This window comes from Atta cephalotes (genome assembly GCF_000143395.1).
Source record: "Atta cephalotes unplaced genomic scaffold scaffold00058, whole genome shotgun sequence".
Taxonomy (NCBI): Eukaryota; Metazoa; Arthropoda; class Insecta; order Hymenoptera; family Formicidae; genus Atta; species Atta cephalotes.
Window position 1 is genome coordinate 1,203,579 of NW_012130122.1, and position 23,034 is coordinate 1,226,612.

General features: G+C 31.9%; 2 protein-coding genes across 2 annotated transcripts in view; one reads left to right on the forward strand and one right to left on the reverse strand.

The window, feature by feature from the left end:
• Nucleotides 1-8,294, reverse strand: part of LOC105623484 (facilitated trehalose transporter Tret1-like) — a 27,751-nt gene extending 19,457 nt beyond the window's left edge. The window contains exon 1 of the mRNA XM_012204879.1: nt 8,223-8,294. Within this exon, the coding sequence (XP_012060269.1) occupies nt 8,223-8,294 (72 nt within the window). The remainder of the gene's footprint in view (nt 1-8,222) is intronic.
• Nucleotides 1-23,034, forward strand: part of LOC105623485 (RING-box protein 2) — a 55,850-nt gene that overhangs the window by 24,708 nt on the left and 8,108 nt on the right. The gene's annotated exons all lie outside the window — the stretch shown is intronic.

Consider the following 23,034-nt stretch of genomic DNA (forward strand, 5'->3'; position numbering starts at 1 on the left):
TAAAAAATTTTAAAAGTTAAAGTTTAAGTTAAGTATTATACTTTACTAACTACGTAACTAATAATAAGTAGTAGTAATATATATTATTGTTGTGTGTGTGTGTGTGTGTGTGTGTGTGTGTGTGTGTGTGTGTGTGTGTGTGTGTGTGTGTGTGTGTGTGTGTGTGTGTAGTATTTGCTTTATTTATATAATTTTACATACTTGTTTCACAGTGGACTTTAGATTGCGTTATTGTTAATATTATCACTATTTGAGATATACATATTTTAGCTAAGGTAAATTATCAAATGAAAGTTATATGATTGTTTTTTCAAATGATTTAAAATTTAGATTGAAACATTTTACATTAAAAATTTTTATTCAGATTGATATTTTAGAATTCATATTATGCATTGTATATTTAAAATATTTTTTGTTTTTTTTTTATTTTTTTCGGAAACAAAATATTTAATATCTAAATTTGAACTAACAGAATAACATTTTATCTCGATTCTTGCAATATGAAATGTGGCATCGTTATTATTTGTTGTAAAATTAAAATTTATTAATAGGAATTATTATAGAAAGAGAAATAAAAAACGTTCGCAGTCATTTGGAAAATCTGACAAATGATTATCTTAATCCAAGATTGATCAAAAATTACTATTGTAATTTTTTTCATTGAAATTGTATGAAATAATTTATAAAGCTGAACGTATACAAAAATTTAAACTTCGAATATATATTTAAATTTTCTATTATGACAGTTTCAACTCTCTTCAATTTTGAATCAAGCTCGTGATTCATTTTACGCTTCTCCCAGCGCGACTTAAATATAAGTAACACTGACAAATAAAAATATTTTGAGCTGGCACTATTCTCCTAAAACAGTTCGTTGAAAAAAGTAAAAGAATAATGAATGCAATGAATAATAAGAATTAAAATTTCAACACATCGCGCGGACGAGATCTTTCAATTTTGTTCATGATGAATTTCTTCGTCAACCCATTCATATCACAATTTTACACTGTTAAATTAATTCAATATTATTTCATTAATTTAGTTGGAACTCATTATTAATGTCAATTGGAACACGTTTCAGATTACACTATTATATCTATAGTGTCAAATTTTACCTAACGTGAGTCGCCATTGCTCCTACTAAATATATCGTTATTTTATACTAAAACAATAGTTATATTTGACATTATACAGTGTCAATTTAACACTATATAGTAATAAATTGAGATACAATATAGTGTTAAATTTAACTATCGTTTTGATCCATTTGTTCCATTAATAATTAGTTTCAACTAAACTAATGAAATAATATTGAACTAATTGACTGTATGGATATCACGTTAAACGAGCTTTAAAAATTTATTCCATCATAATTACATCCATCAAATATATATAGATATATATATATATATATATATCGAATTTTTCTTTCTCTGTCGTTAAATCTTCTCGTTCGCACGACGATAGTATATACGAGTGGTAGCTGTCCTTGCTCTTTTACAGTGAGTGAAATCATTTCCTTATTTTTTTATGGGATGAAAAAATTGTTTTGGAACATTTTAGAGCAATGATGGACGTACCGGCGGCGTAGACACTTGCGACGGTTGTTGCTGATGCATTTTAGCGCTGCGTCCGTAAGACAATTAACGTGAAGATAAGTTGACTGCATTTCTCACGTCCTGATCGAAATATATTATTTCACGTATGGTGATATGGCGGGGTAAGAAGAATAGTATAGGATGATAGTGACGATAGTGCGTTGCGGTATCTTGGCAGTCATTTGCTCGCGATTTATGGCATGTTATCGGTGCGTTATCGGGAAACGTGCAAATCCTATTATTATTTCCTATGTAGGAATATTTAAAAGTGCCGTAGAGTTACGGCGTACATGAAATTATAGTGCAATTCATCCGTGTTAGGAATGTCTCATATGTAAAGTGCTCAACAGCCTCCTCAAGTATCAAGGAATGGGAAAAGAGAAAAGATGTGACAAATTCTATCTAATAAAAGCGACCATTGATATAATGTCTTACATGCCGAAACATTTGTGATGTGACAGGTTTAGATATTCTTAATTTATGAAATATAATGAAATATAATGATGATCAAGTTGTTTTACGTGCAATATTTCTTATATCGTGAAATGAAATTCAGGCAAACGTATAGAATGCAGGTTGAATGGATTTAATATGAAGTTTCGTTTCAGGAATTATTTCTCTCTCTCTCTTTCTCTCTCTTCCCTCCCTCCCTCCCTTCCCCTCTCTCTTTTTCTCTTTTGATGCATATTTTCAAACACATGATTAGTTTGTGACTGCCGTGTTATTATTGACTTTACGTATTATTTGTATGTATTTATCTTCATAGATAAATGAAACTTGTTTATCTTACGAATACATCAAAATATTCAGAAGAGAGACAGCAATAAATTATTCATTTGATTCTAAAATCGATATCTAAATCTTTTTGACTGTTAAATGGATTGTCATTATTGTTCTTTATTTCTATTCATTATAGAAGATTAATTACAGTCAGTTATAATTTATGTACACAATTATTTTGACAATCGCGCTTATCTTGTCCTGGAGTTATAAATTTTCGTTTATCGAGCAATATTTCATTATTCATATTACACATATTCGTATTCTCTCCTTAATATTAATATATCTCCAGGTGTTTCATAAAGGCTTGTCAATATTTTAAGAAGTAAATCTATACAATAAAATAAGTAAAAAACGTTATACGAATATATGTCCAACATACCTTAGCTTTCAAGTTATGGATGATTAAAGAAAATGTTTGAAGAAATGCTCGTGCATCAATACACGTTACTATACATTTTAGCATCTCGACGTTATCTAATGGATGCAAGCAATATTCATCAATAAATTGGACAAAAAGGTACCTTATGTTGGCGAGTTACTGTTCTAAATACTGTTCTAAGGCTGGGGTGTTCAACCTTTCGGTAAACTTCAGCTCACTTATATCTTATTCTCTTTATGTTCTTATTCTTTTACTCTTTTGTTTATCCAATAGATAAATTATCTCACATTTATCTAAAAATGGGACAATCAACTCTAAAAGCGGCAAATGATAATGTCTAATGTCACTTATGCTGAAATGCCTATTTGATGTGCCTATAATTAATGTGCCATTCACGAAGATGCTCCGTCTCATTCTATCTTGAAGTAAAAACCTTCCTAAACATTCCTGCCTTCGCAAACCGATAGATAAGACGAGGTGGACTCACCTCATGACGTAGCCATCACGATCTTCTCTGATCTCAGTTCATTAACTTTTTATTTTTGGGGTCATTTAAAATTTATTGTGTATTCTGTGCCAATAATGTGGATGATCTGCAGAAAGAATATGAAATGGATTTGAGACTATTCGAAGAATATTTAGTATTTTTGAACGAGTGCGAAACTTAATGTTAAGGCGTAAAGTAGATGACGTATGTTGACGCATGAAGCGAACACTTCGAATATTTTCTTTAATCCATAACTTGTAAACAAGAATATGTAGAATATATGATGTTTTTTACTTATTTTAGTGTATAGATTTACTTCCTAAAGTATTGCATTTATGAAACACTCTATATATACTAGCGAAACTAGTTGATGTAACAGTATTAGCCCCTTTGTGAAGCAGCAACCCGTCTTACATTCGAGTAGAACGTTCATCGCGCTTGGTTTATGCCGATAAATCGACAAGCAAGAAGATACGGTTGAACTGAACACGTTGTAACGCTGAGTCGGTAATACATTCATTGCATTTTATCGACTGTCTTGATTGTTATTTTGCAATAATATTTAATTAAACAATATCTTATTTGCACGATGCTTTCAGTGTTTTGAATTTATATGAATAAAGCTTTATTATACATCTCGTACGCAAAATAATTATTGCATTTTTTCTTCATACTTTAATTTAATTTTATTTATTCAAAAAAATGCATGTTGTAATTTGAAATCAAATTCAATTAAAAAAAGAACAATTTTAAATATATTTATTTAAATATCTACGGATTAAAATAAAATAAATATAATTGCGACAAATTGTGATTTGAATCTCCATTGAAAAGAATTCGTCAAATTATTATTCGTTTCCGTTTTGAATTATGTATTTTATACGATTAAAATTTCAAAGAAAAAAATCTCAATAGGTTCTCCAAAACACTATATATACATCATACTTCCTGCATTCTTCCTTCGATTCTTCAATCCTGACTTTAGTATTAGACCTTCGGTGACACTCGGATTGATTAATTCTTTTTTTTTTTCTTTATTCTAACGAACGAACGTCTGTGTGCGACATCTCGTATATATACATTTCATAATCCACAACAGGATATATTTGCAGGTTTTCCGGTTGTCCTTGATATTTCAGACATATTGGCGCGTAATTGCGGTAGATCGCGAAGCGAATTTAAATTTGCCTGCGCGTTAACGCTATCTTAATTCTTGCCTACCTTGAGCCGGAGTATCGGTCAATAGTATAGTATGCGAAAATTAGATACATATTTGAAAAATGATAACGCTTTATAGCCGGCTCTTGTCTGTCGACATGCACATCGCACCACGTGAAACGTGGGAACGGGATCCGAGCAGTTTCGAGAGTTAATGATAAAGTCGGATTTTTTTTTCATCGTCAAATGATTTATTGATGCTTTCTATCAACATTACAAATGTGTGTAAGATGAAAAAAAAATGAAAGAAACTCGGAAAGAGTATCGATATTTTCATTATAATATTTTTCTTTTCTTAATTAATTATATTTTCAATACTTTATAATAAAATATTATTACATTGATCTTTAGACTCAATCAAATAAAATAATAAGATGTGAATAGTAAACAATTTTTAATATTCGCTAATTTATTTAAACTTATTTTTAGTTTAGGGAAAAATTTACGAATAATTAAATAAAAGTTCTTGACAACTGTATGACATACTTATGTGATTGTATTTCAATTATTTTCAGTTAAATAAAACGTAACAAGTTTAATTATAATTACATTTTTGTTTGTTATCATCGAATATATATAAAATATGAAAAGAATTAAAAAAATGAAAAACTTGTAGTTTTTACAAATATTTCTTGATTTGTTTTTTTTTTCCTTTCGGATGTTTTTGTTATCGATACTTCTTTTCCGATACAAATGTATTATGAATACACATCTTCCAAATAAGTCAGGTATCGATATTTTTCGCTCGATATCCTGATCCTGAGGTAGATAAACACTGAGCCATCCAGAAGGTGATCTATGAACACAACGAGATTATTCAATTCCAACAGAGAGTTCGAGATCTTTCTGATGAATGATGATTGTTCTGCGGAATATCAATGTTGACTGCTACAACAAGAACAGATCTGGGCAATTATTTACAGCATGAAATAAAAAACGTTTCAAACTTTATCATTTTAAATTTTAACTATAAAAGAAACGTAAAAGTAAATCATATATATATATATATATATATATATATATATACACACAAGTTAAAAATAAATTGTATTAAATGTAAAAAAAATTATAATATGTAAATTTACGTATATATGTATACATAAAAAATTATTCTAATTTATTTTGTATAATATTACATAAAACAATGAATTCTTTCAAAAAAAAATAATTACTACACACTCATTAATATTATATTTGTTATTATATAAAATTTTAATTAGATAGTAATTACTTATTAATAATTTTTTCTTTAATCAGGAAATTAGTTTCAAGAAATTATTTCTTAATAAATTCATTGAAATACAAAGAGATAATTTGATCAAAGATTAAATAACGAAGATACATCCATTTGAATACATGCAATCACATTAATCAAAATAAGATTTTATCTTAATAGAATAGCGAAAAGATTTTTATTTACGCAAAGCCCAGGACTGATCAATGTATTTGATCAGATTCAATCTAATTTAATTATTTCATTAGGACATTTCTCGAAAATCAGCCGGAATTTAATTTGGTAGGCCCGCGTTTATCTTTCTTGATAAAATACGTCGACGCGAAGAATCATATTGCATCTATTTTTAAACCGTCCGATATACAGGATGTCCGAATTCAAATGTAGTTGATATGAGATAATGTATTCCCGATTTGACTTTTCAAAAAAGGTCGCTAATAAAAAAGGACAGACATAACATTTCTTGTTCCACTTTTTCTGCTTCTAGAAGAGAAGCGAGCAGAAGCAACGTTTTTCTCACTTTTCTCTTATCTCTTATCTCGATAAAATTAAATGTTCACACGATCCGCGATACTTTCAGAAATTTCCTCGTTCATTCGTTCATTCCGTTATGTAACTTCTTGCGGACTATGCGCACCACACCCTGTACCCTGGAAAGGTGCACGATAATCGACGCAATTTTTTTTTATTCCATCGTTTCGATAGGACAGTATCAATAACGCACGTGTAACCGATTATTTTGATTATTTTGATTTTTACGACTTGATTCATTTCCTTTTTTTATTTTGCGTGATCTTTCGTGCATAAATGATTTATCTCGCGTCTCGGCCGAAATACGGCGCATATATTACGCTATTTCTTCGAAGTGAACAATTTACTATGGTCTCGTCCAACCTTACGCGCCGGTTGCGCGCGCACAGCGATCGATATTTTCGCGAGACGTAAGAGCTGCATACGAATGTCGATTGTCCGGCGATCAGGGAAAATCATCGCGAGATATATATATGAAATAACCGTGGATTCGGGCGGAACCCACAATGAAGTTTCGCGCGAGCTGCGGCTTCAGTTGCCTCCTGTAAAGCCTTTCCCCGAGGGGACCGAAACCGGTATGGTTTCGGCGAGTCTGGACGAGCCACGAAGATGAATTCGTTCGCGTCGAGTGCGGAGCAGTTTCATGCTCCTTCAATACTCGCTTACATCGAAAATCGGATGCAACCAAATTATATACGTATATACACACAAATCTATCTGTTCATGCTTTTCTCCGGCACTTTATAATGAGACGGAACGATTGATAACAACGATTGATAACAATTCGATGTGCTTTTTTTTTTTTTACAAAAGAGCCCGTGTTGTTTTAAGATCGTTTTGAATGATACCTAAAATCTTAACGTTTTTTTTTTCATTGCGAAAGCACGTAATATAACGTAGCGCGATTTTGTGATCGAAAGGATCATTATAAACCGTGACTTTCCGAGCCAACATGCGATTCCCGCTTGTTAAATATAGAAGCCACAGTCGGGAATTGCAGACACGAGCCGATAAGAACAACGCAGGGAGAGATCAAGATCGAGAGTGTGCGAATCGAAATAAATGCGATAAATTAATCATGATAACAGTTCGATATCGCGACTTTTACGCGTCGAGATACGAGGCGGCAAAATTTTAGACCTTTCTCTTTGCGAAAAATGAAGAAGACATAAAGAATCACTGTGGGACAAAAATACGAGGGAAAAATTCGCGCCTACCTAGTTTCAAAGGTACAATTATATTAACGTGTAAAAAACTATATTGCAATATTTCGCTCTCTTTTATAATCCATTCCTACGTTCCTTAAATTGAAAAAAATATCACTGTTTATTCAACAGTTTGTCGTCTGCGATTTACATCTGTTTCCACCAATGATAATTTAACTTTAATCTCGATTCAATTAACTCCTCATCTTTTTCTAACAATTAGAGAAAGATAAAAAAATAACTTTTAATTAAATTTCATTGGTGGAAATGAGCTGTAAAGAGATTGAAAATTTAACCAAAGTTAGACAATAGAAGAGAAAGGGGAATAAAAGAAAAAGAAAGAAAGAGAGAAAGAGAGAGGAGTGATGCAAGGAGAAGAAAGAAAGACAGGTCAGGAAAAGAGAGTCGCGGCCGGAAAGTCGAGGAAAAAAAACGCACTGTAGAGGCGGCAGACGCCTGCCGCCGGTGCAATGGAAATTTCCACTGGGTTAAGGGTGGGGAAGGCAGGAGGAGACGGAGAACGGGAAAGAGAGAGAGCGAGAGAGAGAGGAGGAGGAGGAGGAGAGAGAGAGAGAGAGAGCGAATGAGCGAGTGAGTGAATGAGTGAACGAGGGTGATCGTCGGGTGCGCCAGAGAGAAGGATGGCGGCCGGCTCGCGACTCCTGCCGTGGAAACCGGACGCGGCTTGCCACGAAGAGAAACCTAGATGAGAACAGGAGAGGCGGCGCCGGGAGTGCGCGATCTTCGCCACCCGGTGGTTACCCGGGCCGGCGGCGTGGAGTCTTACCTTCGTTTTCGCGAAGGGCGGCAGGCATAGGGGCCATGGCTGCATCATCTGTCTCCTTTGGAAGCCGGGCATCCTGTCGTCGCGTAGGTACTGTCGTCAGTAGGGGGGAAGGGGGAAGAATTGACGAGGGCCGACTGTGCGGCTTTTCACACTCTCTCGCGTCTCTCGCGGGCAAGTGTCCGGTGGATCCGCGGCCTGTATGTCTCTAAACGATCAGCTGCTGGGTGTCGTCGTTGGGACTCTCCGCCGATGTTGTCGTCGTCGCTGTCGAGACTTGGCTTGGTATCGACGCGAGTCTTTAAGTTGGTCGTGGGTTATCGGCCGCTTATCTCGTCAAATAGAATTACTTCCAGCTGCTCCGGTTGGGTCTGCGTCTTCGGGTCTGCCCCTGACGAGCGACGCCGATGAGATATACGAGTGGCCGTCGGCTAGGTCGCGGCGCGGCTCCTCTCTCTCGTCAATGCGCGACCGGCGCGTGCAGTGCGCCTTGATCGGCGCGGCGGACGCGTGCGTGGGTGACTACGTACGCAGGTGCGCGCGTATGTGTATTATACGTGCGTGCGTGCGTGCGTTACTCCATATACTCGTTTGCTTGCGCGCGCACGTCGCAGCCGATCACACGTGGCTCTGTTATGACAGCGGGCAGGGTGACAGAACGTCGTCGTCGTCGACAGCGGCTGACAGCAGCTGCGACCGATTGAAACGCGCTTTCTTTCCGCGCGCCTTCGATCGATCGCGTTCGATTACCGTATATCGCGTCTACGTAGTCGCGACACTCCGCGTGCGTGCGTGGGTGGTTGGTCGATCGGGTAGTTTTGGTTGGATGAATGCGTGTGTGCGTTGGTGCGTCGTCGGGCAAGAAAGCCGGGTGTGCGAAACGTTGGCGTGGTGTTACACACCCTCGAGAGACGTCAAGACGTGACGCAGGGAACGATCGGAGCCTAAATGAGAACCGTTCTTGCGGACTCGCTACCTGTCTCCGTGATTCCACCACCTCCACCGCACCACTACGCCGGCTCCGTGTCGCGGATATAGTAATGCCGCGGCTCGCTTCTGTTGCTCCCCGTCTACGAATTCGTTCGGAAAGCTACCGGGGAAAGGGGTCCCACTACGTGAGGAAATTCCTTTTCACAAAATAAAAAAAAAATCGGATTCCTTATCTCTCGCGACCGCAAAATTCTTCTTTTTACACGTCGCCTGTTGGTGGCCTTATGCCGATGACGTACAGCTCTCCTCGGTATGTTTAAATAACGAGAATTCCTGATGATTTATCGCTGGAGAACGGGTTCAAGAATCTCGATTTATCCTCTCTGTTTTTTTTTCTTTCTCCCTCTCTCTTTCTCTCTCCACCGGTGTGTATGTTGTTGTCTCCAAAATGTGCCGTTTTGTTGTCGTTTACGTTTCGTGTCGATTTTCTCAATCGTCCGGTCGTTACGCTTCTACGGCTCGGTTGACATGGAAAAGTCTGGTATTACGTGTGTTTTGGGGAACTTTGCTAATCGGTTCGGGAGGTTTGTCTCTTATACACACCGCTGCGAACATAAACCACGCCTCTTTTGCGCGTCCGTAGGGGGAATGCGTTTTCGCGCGGTACGCGGCGTCGCGCCGCGGCGCTGCGCGGAGCGGTGCGACGCGAGGCGACGCGAAGCGACTCAAAGCGACGCGACGGAGCTGTAACATGCCGCGCGCGATTTTATCAGATCTCTGCGAGGCCTCGGTGTTACCCATGCTCTTCGTTCCGAATGCTTTGGCGCCGCGCTGTGTTGCATCAGAACTTGATCGTCTAAATGTAACCGGTTAGATAAATTAAATCAGCGCCCGAAAGTTTCTTCCTGTCTTCTTTCTTTTCTTGCGTCTCTTTTTCTTTAAATCACGAGATATGCTTGTCCAAACTTCTGTTGCGTTTCTGTAGTGAACAATGGACAATTTTTTCTGAAGAACAATACATTATAAATTATAAAAGCACATTGAGAGAGATGAATAGATGTTAACGCATTCTCATAGACTGACTTGTTTTAAGCTGTCAGTACTCAACTTTCAAAGGAATTCTCGTCATGATTCATATTCTTTATTTTAAATGATTTTATTTTTGTTTTCTTAAATTTGCATAATTTTCCATGTTTTTATTTTTAGTAACTTCTTTATTGGCTCTTTTCGATTCTGTACTTAATAAACTTGATAGATAATCTCTCCATCTATACTGATTCCGAACCGATACCATAATGCTTTAATTTTTACCAATTATTTATATTGTTATAAAATGCGAAAAGGATTCGAGTTTTTTAAAATCTTATTAGCATCTCGAAATGACTAAATTTTTATTATAATTAATTATTAAATATCAAATATATGTATTAGGAGAATATTAATTTCATGATATATATATATATTATATAAAATTTTTATATCTCTATTACTGTCGGGATTGAAAATACTTTTTTTTAATGAATATTATGAAACGTTGATTTTAAATCATTCACTGATAATTTTCTATGTTTTGGTCCCCGATTTGTCACTATCAGCATGTTTGATTCCAATAATAATTAAATGAAACAAATTTTTTTTTAATGAGTATTCTTTATCCTTTTATAAAAGAACATTTGTATTGATTGTGTTTGTATTGATTACATCATGAAAAATATATTTCATGTTATTACGTTCAAAGTTTTATACATTCATAAGTCATACATTTTTTCACACAATCAATAAGATATATGTATCTATATATATTTTTCACGATATTAAACATTTTTATATATGAAAAAGAAGTTTAAAAATTAAAGATATTTTGATCTAATATTTCTTACAAAAAATAAAATTAATAAAAATTTTTAAAATTTTATATATAAAAATTATTGATTGTGTGACATTTAATTAATTACATATTTACTTATAATGCTACAAAAGACAGTATTTTATCTATCAATGCAAGACTATAATAACTTTTTTTTTCTAAAGATTTGAAATTTAACAAAACAGAAAAGAAATGAGATAAAAAGATTTCCGAGTGTTAGTTTATGTTTAATAATTTTATAATGATATACATTTATAACATTAATTACAATAATGTACATACTTGTCAACTATTAATAAGATCTTTTTGCAACGTATATCATTTCATCAGCGCCCACGTCATTTAGCAGTCTCACATAATAATTTGTAGGACAAGTTGCACCGATCTCTCACATTTATCCCATTTACACTTAATATATTATATATTAATAGATATCGATCTGTTTGAAAGTTGCGCTATTCACACTATTCATTGTGTTTAATATACATTTCCCAGCGTTTGCGATCAACTTTAAAATAAATTTAAAATAAATATATTCCTCCACATAATTCCAAACCTTGATATTTCTTTATTGGTATATTTTATCTCTAATACTAGATTATTAAAAGAACAGATATTCTTAATATTTTTTGTTCTTCTAGTTGAAAACAATTTTTTAAATAGATAAAGACTTTACGGCAAGAAAATAATGATAATATAATCAGCCAACAAATTAAATAATTCATTTTTCTATTTTCTTTAAACGATAATAAATGAAAAAGATAAACTTTTTAAACATGTGTAATTAATCGTAATTGTGCTTCAGTCTAAAATATAGACTGATATAAAAGGTATAAATAGTACATAAGTCAGTTATTCACAAGTTCTAAAACTGAAGGATTGTATCATTAAAACGGTTCACATGGTGAACCGATGAGACATGGATCGAGCGACATTTGTATCCATTGCTCATCGAGGTAGGTTCAAACGGCGCAGTCTCGGCCGTCCATGGAAGGTTCGAGAGACGTTCGACCTCGTTCCACCATATATGTTAGTAGCCAGTCCTGTCTCCGTACACGCCTGTCAGCACGTACGCTTCACATCCCTGCTGTGGAAGTCTGGTATCGTCTCTTCCTCTTACCTCTCTGACCGCAGATCCTTTTACACGCTCGCGTATACAACAGCAGTACGCATTCAGCGAATAATGCCGAAGGATAGACGATTCCTTTAACGTTCGTCTAGCATATTTTTAATTTGATACTGCTTTTGTTAGATCCATATCAGCTTTCTATATCTAGCTCTTATCAGTCATATATCTATTGCGCGTGCTAATATTTAAATTTATTAGTCATTTAATTTATCAAAAGATACTGATAAAAAAAACTTGGAAGTTATAGTCTCTTGTAATCACCTTTTCTATCTAAGTACTTCCTAGCGAGTACTTAGAATAGCCACAGACATTGAACTATTGCGGTACATGCCTTCAGCATGATGTGTCGCTTAATTCTTAGCAATCCAGTTGGAGACTGTTATTCTCAATGTTTAGTCGTTAGTAAGCTAAGCAATTCTTAACTGTAAGTGAAAAAGTTGTTAATAAGAAAGCAACTTTGAAATCTTATTGATAAACATTTTGTTGCAATAAAAGAGCTTTTATAATATGATTTTTTTCTATTTTAATTACACGTGCATCATTTTGATTCTTTTTTCTTAATCCTTTTTTTCTTAAAATAATAAATATAAATATAAATGTATAAATATATATATATATATATATATATAGTATATAAATAAAATTGTTATAAATTTATATACATATATATACATATATAAATTTTATATGTATTATATTCAAATACATATATTTTTTCTCTTACATATTATCATATTATCATACTCATATTATCAAGAGTGAGAAAGAGAGAGAGAGAGATCAATATTTTTTTTATTAAAATTATAGATCAAACATGCTACATATCTTTGTAAAATATGAACTTTACACCATAAATTATCATACTAATATAATATTTCAGGTATTTTCTTTTTTTCCTGAAATTTTTATGTACCAAATTTTGATAGCAATACAAACTTTCGCGTGAATTTTATTGACGAATGTAAAGAGAGAATACTTACTGCTACATAGATTATATATGATTTTAATATAATAATTATACGTATGATTTTTATTTACGCTATGATTTACGTATAATATTATATACGCTACATTAAATATATAGCGTAATTCAGAAATATATGTGTAAATATTATTTTTAATGATACTTTTGTTACATTTTTTATTAAAAAAATAAGTTTTTTAAAACAGTTTTCTTTCTTTCAAGATTCTAGTTGTCAAATTAAAATTTTGATAAAGTGAATTCTTTGAAATTAAATTGAAAATATATTTTGGTTATGATATATTTACGCTTCTGAAGTATAATTAAATGAGTGACTAATTACAAGTGTCATTCATAGCAAGTGTGCACAATCGTAACTTTTTATTCAAGTAAAAAATAAATATAGTTCTCGGTCACTGTATTAAGATATTTGCTAACATTTATAACTTGATTTTTTTTAATTTGTTGTTCAATCATTTAGTCCAAGATTTTTGCTTCAATTTTTTGAGAACTTATAAGTTATCGACAAACGTACAGATATATTTATAAAGCTCTTATACTATTCCTTGATGCATCGTTATCTTTCATATTTATCGCAATTTCAATAATCTTCCTTCCTTGTGATTCCATGAATGATGCGATTTATCACCATGAAAGTAATCGATTGATGTTTTATCGGCAATAATGCACGTTATTTCCTGTCTGTTAAAAATATATAATAGTCATTATCCAATAGTCTCTTATTTCCGTTTCTACCAATGTAGATTAACTTTAATTAATTTACTTTAATTAATTTACTCTTTATTCTTCTTTAATTCTTAGAACTAAGAAAAATTTACTAACGACTGAAAAATTAAACCAAGATTGTTTTATTTAACAGGAAATAGCATGCATTACTACCAAAAAGATCAATCGATTACTTTCCATGTCATTCGCAGAATCACAAAGTGGAAGGAAGATTATTGAAATTGTAATCAATACGAAAAATAGCGATATCAGGAATATCACAAGATAGCAGAATTTGAGACAAGTTTATGGCTTGCATAAATTCTAATCGATGATACTTGAAAAAAAGTGATGCTTGAAAAAGATTGGGCTGACCGATTCACGTATCGTATATTGTCTATGCAAACTAGTTACAATGTAACTGTTTGCAGTTTCGTAATTTACATATCAGTTTTATCAATAAATAAATAGAAGCTATTTATATCGAAAAGGTTATTTTATTAATTATTACTATAACTATAATACAGTAAATTAAGGAATTTGCAATTTGGATTGTCACTAACTTGTCAAGATATCAAATATTAAAATTAAATATTGAAAATTGAAGTTCTTACGCAGAATAACCAACTTGAGTTTGTCGAAAAATACAGTTTTCTTGCTATATTATGCACATAGTATTCTATGTATTTACATATTCTATTATTTAAAATATTATTTTATTGTGATTTGTATCGAACACGTTAATGTAACACTGCGAACAGTGATGTGCGTTCTTTCTAGTGACGTTTTATATTAATAAAGACGAGGGCTTTCAACTGTGAGAGCGTCGATCAAAGGTCTTCAACTTGACTGCACCCACCCCACTTTTGGAACAATTCCATTCAAAGAATACATCTCACTTTAATTAATTTCATGTGCGATTCGTATATTACACTGCAACACATCACATTTTAAATGCCATGAGTTTGTCGAACGTGAGATGAAACAATTATATCCTATTAAATGCATTATTTCAGAACTTTCTACGATGTTGTATATTAATATCATAAAATTTGTGTAAAAAAATTTAAAACAAAATGTAGCAAGAAAATTAGCTGTTATTTAAAAAAAAACGGGGCATCAGAATAATTGTAAAATTATTAATTACATTGAAACATTATAAATAATAACTATGATTGAAAAATATAAAAGAAAAAAGTATTAAAAACTTGAAGAATTTTATTGTATGTACGTGAATATTATATATTGATGGATTGCATATTACAATGGAACTTATTTAGTATACAAAGTTCTGGTTCAGATTTTGATTTTAGGAAAGGATGACGTTCAGATTTGATGATTCCAACTCGTAATAATGGCTGCACGCATAGAACAGAAACACATTGAAACATTTTATAAGCGATAAATTAGTCTATTGCTAGATAATAAAGAGAATCATTGACAACGCTTAGTTTTAGATATATTTTTTTTATGACACTTAAGTCATAAGATTAAATATCTATAATAAAATTATATTTCTACAATAGAAGCACAAGAAACAACTTAGATGTTTTCGCAAAAAAAAATATTCATATGAAAAATATTAATACAAAAATGCAACTGCACATGTAAAAAAAATTACATATTTTAAAAAGTAGCGTTTGAAAATTTAGCTATAGATAAGATGTCACATATTAATTTGATATATCGAAAATATTTGTTAAAATATTTTATACGAAAATCTTACCATTTTCTTAAAATCAGATCTGGACAAAATTAAATCCTCCTAAGATCTGTCATTGCTACGCTATGGAATTGAAAATTTTAGAATTGTATCGTAAAAACTTTTCTTGTATATGTTAGCGAGAAACGAACGCGGTCTATCTCTTTGTTGTCATTACTGCGTACAAAGAATACTATGCAAAGCATACTTCTAAGGTAATGTATCCTGATAAGATATTCATATTCATACATTTCACACTTTTAAACGCATTTACGTCAGCTCCATTTGCGCATTGATGATCCTAATTTGTAATGCTTTGACAAATAATTATTTCGACAAGTTAGCATACATATAAGATACAAATAAGATACATATAAGATACAAAAGTTATTCACTTTTTTTATATAAATTCTTACGTAGAAATCATTTGATTTGAATAAAATTTTATTGGTTGTAAAACAATGCAATTTTGATATACTTTTTCGTTTCACGTTAACATTCAGATTAAAAAAAATTGACATCTATTATAACACTGCAATATTAAATGTTTATGATATTATTGAATACAAATTTAGATGTTTTCAATTAAAATTTTCAATTAAAATTTATACATCTACAATTATATATATTGTCTTTACACCTTATTATAATAATATTAAATTTTTGGAAAAATGTATTTTGATGACTTTTATCAAGAAATATCTTAAAAGCTTTTCTATCCTATATAATTCTTTGTTCTTTTAAACGCAATGGAATATTCTCCTCTTTATCTATTTAAAGTAGTTGATGCGAAAATGCGTTTAGTAATCTTTTCTAACAACTTCAAACGAGTTCTATCGGTAAGTTTCCTATATTGTTCCTGCGAGGACGAAGGTCAGGAATAAGCGCACACAATCAGAAAATGCGTAGATCATTTTAAGTTGGCAAAGAGTCAGTATTCTCTTCAGTTAATGCAATTATATATACGGTATCACTTAAAAAACCTGAAGAAATTGATTGACTTAAAGTAATATTACTCTTAAATGCTTCTTCTGTTTATAGTAATTTACAAAAAATATCCTATTATTATTTAATTTATATTCGAAAACAAAATTTGCATATGTAAAATTCAAGAAGGCTGTATTCTCATCACGTATTTATATGTTGAGAGCGGGACTTGTTTCGAATAAATTGGTTTAATATGAATTACAGCTAAAAGACAAAAACGCTAAAATTACGAAAAGTTATTGATGTAATAAAATAAAAAATTGCACAAAGAATTATGTGTCAGATTAAAATATACAAATAGACAAACAGTTGAAATTACATATTTTTATGATGAAACTATTGTGAATCAACTTTTGTTAATCTGGAAAATTTCCGTTATACAAAATATTACATATTTTGTCGTGATCATTGTAAAATTAAATATACCTATTTCAATATACAGAATGTAATGAAATTTACATAATCTAACTGAAACGTGAGTGTAAGAATAGCTCAAGTGCAAAATAAAGCATTTCGTTTCTGAATATATAATAAATTTCTATTCTCAGTAGTTCAGAACCTTATACAACAAGATAAACAAGATGTACAATGAAAAAAAAAAAATCTCTTCACAAATGTACGTCATTTGTGAGTACACGCGTTTATCGTCATAAGCTGCAAAGTGTTAGTATCTCGTCTGCATATGTTGACTAAAGTTATTGAAAGATGCAAAACACTTTATTGAATATGCGCGGTCTGCGCTATTCTGAGTTAGTTGAATATCAATTCATTGCATCGTAAATTATTTTTTGTTCCGATTATTCGTTGGTGCAAACCTGTCTATAATAAATATTGTCATACGAGTTTTATAATTAATTTATCACATGTCACATATATAAAGCAAGACGCAGTTAAAAAAAAATAATTATTTTATTTTAATAATATTCATTCTCCTATTGTAAAAATCTTAGAGTCCACGATGCACAAATTGTGAAAAACAATTTTATATTTATATTTTTTTAATGAAATAATACTTATAGCATTAAACTTATTGTTAAATGTGGCTGATGCCACATACTTGTTACGCATTTTTTTTTTCAGTTATATTTTTGAGGCAATTTCTTGCCTAACGAATTGTCGAATGGAATTGCATCTATTTTAGAAAATTCTTAATTCTTTAATAATAGATATCTCGATATTGAATATAATATTTTAATATGTATATTTAATAATGTATATATGAAGTCAGGAAATTGAAATTTTTCCATATGAAGCCTGCTTTTTGATATTCTTTGAAGTGCAATAGAGCCGCGTGCTAATTTCATGTAATTCTCAGATAATAATTTGCATTTGCATCGCGTCTATCGCGTGTAGTTCTCACGTTATCCAATATTTACTTATTTCAAAGCATGACGTTGACTCGCGTATGTCTCTCTTTCTCTCATCTTTATCTGCAAAGTTCGAGCTATGTCGATGTCACGTTGTTATCAAGGCGATGAACTTGACCCATGCCGTACCGTTCGCGACTTCTTGGCGTGAAGATCCGGCCGTAAATTTACAAATGTTCGCACGTGCATCACGCGCATTGCGCTCGCACGCGTCGCTCGTGCGATCGGGCATCGCGCCGTTCCACCGTTATGCGTACGCTCGCATCTTTTTCTCTTGACGCGATCCCCTCAGCGTTGTATATCATGGCCGAATCACGATTGATCAGGGTTAACTGACGAGTCGACTGACGTTATTAACGGCCAAGGAAAAGTACCTGATACAGATTTCGAGAAACTCTCTCTATTATAAAAACGTTATAAAAGAATATACTTGTGCATCGTAAAGTCCTTTTAAAGAAGACGGAAATTTTTTATAGTCATCTATAATGTTGTTAACAATTAAGTTTACTCTGGTGAAAAAAACTTCTTATATTTTATATTTTTCAGAATTTGTTAAGTTTTTTTTTTTTTTCCAGAAATTATATAATGAAAAATCTTGGAAGATTTAGAATATTTCGAAATTTACATATGCATATACGAAGAATTCTCTAAAAAAAAAAAATCTCTAGATTTTCTTTAACACTTCTAAAAAATATTCTAATTCATATAAAAAATCTGAGAAATTTTTTTTAATAGTAATAAAATTATATGAAAATTCTAAAAAATTAACGAAGAATTAAAACAAAAATTTATCAGATAATGATAAGAGACTGTCGAAATTTTGAAATAATTTGATAATTCATATCTTGGATATATATCTTGTGAAAAAGCAGCTTATCAGGATGCCGCAATCACAGATCTTTGTAATTCAAATTATATTTTTTTGTTATAACTTAATAAAAAATGGGAGTTTTATCGGTATTTTTCCAGAAACATTACGTTATTTTGTTACGCAACGATTTCATACTTTTCACTTGAACGCGAATGATGGAAGAGATCTGTCCGTGAAAATTAGGGCAATTTGTTCGTTCGCGCTTGGTCGATATTGCGACAAATCAGAAAACAAAGATGATAATTTCTGTCTCTAGGAAGAGCTGTGACGCAAAACAAACTGACACGGTTATTAGCATCATAAAAATTTGTGTGTGATAATTCTCGATCCTCTTTTCGATCGAAAATCATGCTGAATCATTTGAGAGCAGCGATTAGTTAAATTATAAAATAATATTGTCTAATATTATCAAATAATAATTCTTAACCATACTATTTATAAGCATTTTTGGCCTTTCCCTTTATTAAAGTTCTACGCAATTTCTTCTTAAGAAAATAAAATTGAATTGATTATTCTTCATAATAATGATTTGAGCACGAAACGACTTTCATGAACACTCATTTTCTTGTAGAGAAGGCTTCAATAAAGCTATATCGCAAACCTAAAAATAAAATTTTTTGTGCTTCTCGTTGATTGATTGTTCCATAGTTAGACCAAGCATGATCCCATCAACTTAAAGGCCATTCTAGCTCGATGGCAATTAATTAATTGAAGCAAGGAGCTTTTCTTGAACATTCGAATGATTAATATATGCCATTAGTACGTACGATCGGTACATCGATAAGAATCGGCTATTACGTAATACGTATTTCCGTAACGTATATGCAGAAACAGCAATGAATACGGCTCATCCACGTCGTTCGATAAGTTATCCCAGGGAGGCGGCTCTCGATTTATTTCAACCTTGCAACTCTATTCGCGACCACACGGAATTGATGCGATTATCCGTGACGAAATAGCCGTCATTGCCGTGAAAGCGCGATTGTTACTTTACTATTAAATTCGCGTTTGGTCGAGCGTATTTCCTGATATACTTGAGAATATTTTCCCGATGATAACGCGATAATCTTGTTATTCTCGTAATAGGAAAAGGAGGCTGATAATTGGCTGATATTTATGTACAAGTAATCAAAACAACATATTCCATACAGACAGCGATCGCATTAAAATTTCCGCGCTGGTATTCACAGTTTAATTCAATGTGATCATTTAACTGTCATCCCCGTTGATAATGATGTGCGGATTAAAGAACAACGCTATGCTTACAATGAGCGTTTGATGAACGGAATCGTACAATAACGCCCTTGTTATATCGCGAACGACGCGAGCTGTTTTTAATATGATAAATGCAGATACATGTGACTTCTTATATTGTTTTGTATTGATCTATCTAGAATTAATTGATTATCTAGAATTAATAAATCTTAAAACCATTAAGAATTTCTCAAAATTTTATTAGACATTTTGTATGTTGTTGGCGTTTTAAAATTAATATTAATTAATAATTAAATTATTTAAATCGTAATTATATTTAAAAGGATGCTTTATAATAATGTCAATGTTTTATCTTTTCTATTATGTGTAAAAATAGATTGACATTGCATTTATCAATATTTCCAAGTATCAATACTAATAAGTACTTGATAATAATATCGAATAATCAGTATCAGCGCAAATTGATGGAGTCAAAGACATCTGTTGTAATGTTTCTGATAATTCTAGGATATTATATACACATAGTTTGATAATACATATTAATTATTTGCATTAAATGATATTTTTAGTGGTTTTATTTAATCACAGAAAATGATAAAGAAAATACCGATATGTTTGATGAAAAAATAATAAATAATTTTAATTTTGACTACTGTATCGAACTTAAATTAAATCTCCAATTGTTTTCATGATGAATTGACTACAATTGCTTAATGCCGATGTAACGTCCGTGAATACATTTTAATGAAATATGAGTGCACACGAAACGATTTTCGTTCCCTTTTCCAGTTGTAATTTAAACTTTTTCTGTAACATCAATTATCTATATTAGGAATGACACAATGAGATGTTATCAAAGTGAAAAACATTGATAAATGAAAACTACAAAAGAGATCATATTAATACGTCACATGATTTATTGCATATGTTTATATAATTTAGAAAGTGTCGTGCACAAGTAGAGTCAAAGGGCCAAAGTGATCGTTGATGAAATGAAATACGCTTCGCGTATGCAACCTGATTTAATCAAAATATATTGATAGGCATTACGTCAGAGTAATACGATTGAAGTAAATTTATCATGACGCAACAGACTACTTACGCTCACAACAATGTAAGATTTAATAATGCCGATAAGCTTGGAAAATTCCAAGAGATCCCTGAATTATCCGACGCAATAGTATGAAGAATATACTGGATATATAACTGTTAACTACACTATAATCATTCAAGTAATCATTGTGTGAAATCTCAGGAACGTAACATTAGTTTTTTAATATATCTTTAATGTAGTACATTTTCTTATCAGGATCCTGTGATATAAAACTTCAAAATTACGAATTTAATTCACAAATTAAATTAACTCTCAACAGTATGAAAGAAATTATGTCAAATTGCTTACTGTGTATCAGAATTGTATGTAAATACTGAAACAAGTTCTCAACATATCAGATGTTCGTAAAGTACATCTTTGCAAATAAGATTCTCCTTCATGCAAAAAGTTAAATTAAGACCTTGTTCATCGGATTTTATGTTTTATCGTGTGCGTCATACAGTATTATATAAAATATTATACTTAATATAATTAAATAAAAATGTATCTTCATGAGTAAACTGTGTTGAATAATGCATTTTACATTTTATTTTACTATTTAGCTATTTGTGTCTCTTAAAATTTTATTCTCAAGCATTAAAAAAAATATTGATAGCATCGAGCATCAATAATTATTATAGTCAATGTAATTAAAAATAATGACTGTCTGTGCGCGCGCGCGCGCGCGCGCGTGTGTGTGTGTGTGTGTGTGTGTGAAATTTTCTAAGCGAATAACTTTATATTTTTTAATTAAAAATAATATAATAAATAATAATATAATAAATAATATATAATTAATATATAATATATAATTCATTATATTTGATATTAAAAATTTTAATCTGAAAATCCAACCACCCCTGATGATTCACACCTTCAATGTATGTGCGGCCCTGAGTCAAACAATTACATATGTGCGTGCTTATCATGTCAATCGTCCTCGCCGACGTCTTCGGTTGCCGCGATTAATTGGCCCAATGGCTTGCTTAGATTTGGGGGCGCGTCCAGCATATTGCTCCGATCCCCCGGAGGGGGTCAACGAGAAAAGGGCATTCATCACATCTCTTTGTCTCTCTCTTTCTTTCTCGCATCCTCTCTACAGCGATCATCGTGAGTTAATCGACGAAGCGCCAGCAGACGCCAAGATAACGACGGAAATTTCTTTCTTGTCAATCGAGATCTTGATTGAATTGTATTGATATAAACAAATATACTGTTGACAAACTCACGCAAGAAAACAAATCTATGCGAAGTTAAGGGTAGGTCATGATTTTCTCTCTCTCATTTTTTGAGAAACTCTATACATAGAAAAAAATTTTCTGTTATTCTGCAGATATTTATTGTAAACAAATAGGAAAGGATTAGAAAAAATAATATTTGTTCCGATGTAAGAACGAATGGTATTTACTTTTTGACAAATGATATTGTTAGAACTGAACACTTTAGAGACATGTAATAATTTTAAAACAATAATATTAGATTAAGAAAATAATTATTGATTTTTAAAAATATTAGTTAATTCAACCAAATACGGCGGTTACGAGCTGTCAAGCAATATTTGTTAATTCAAATAAATAACATATTTTAAATTATAAGATTTTGTTGATACCATTCTTGTATATTTAACCTGAATCTGGAAATGCAGTAGTGGCTCGGCGTTAAGCGCGCGCAGCAACACTGCTATGGCTATTTTATGCAAGCCGGCGAATTGCGAAGGATCGATACATAAATACTTGAATTTAAAAAATCACTACGAGCTAAATTAGTCAAGTTAAACAACTTTTTTTTCTTGCACCCAGAGATAGATTTCTTCGATTTAAAGAAATGTTTCCTTGCTACGCGATTAAAAAAAAAATTTCTTTGATTTGTGAATGTCATTTCTTTAAAAATCAAATAAATTTTATTTGATTTAAAAAATAATGTTTAAATACAAAAAATAATGTTACACAAATTCAAGAAAATTTTTA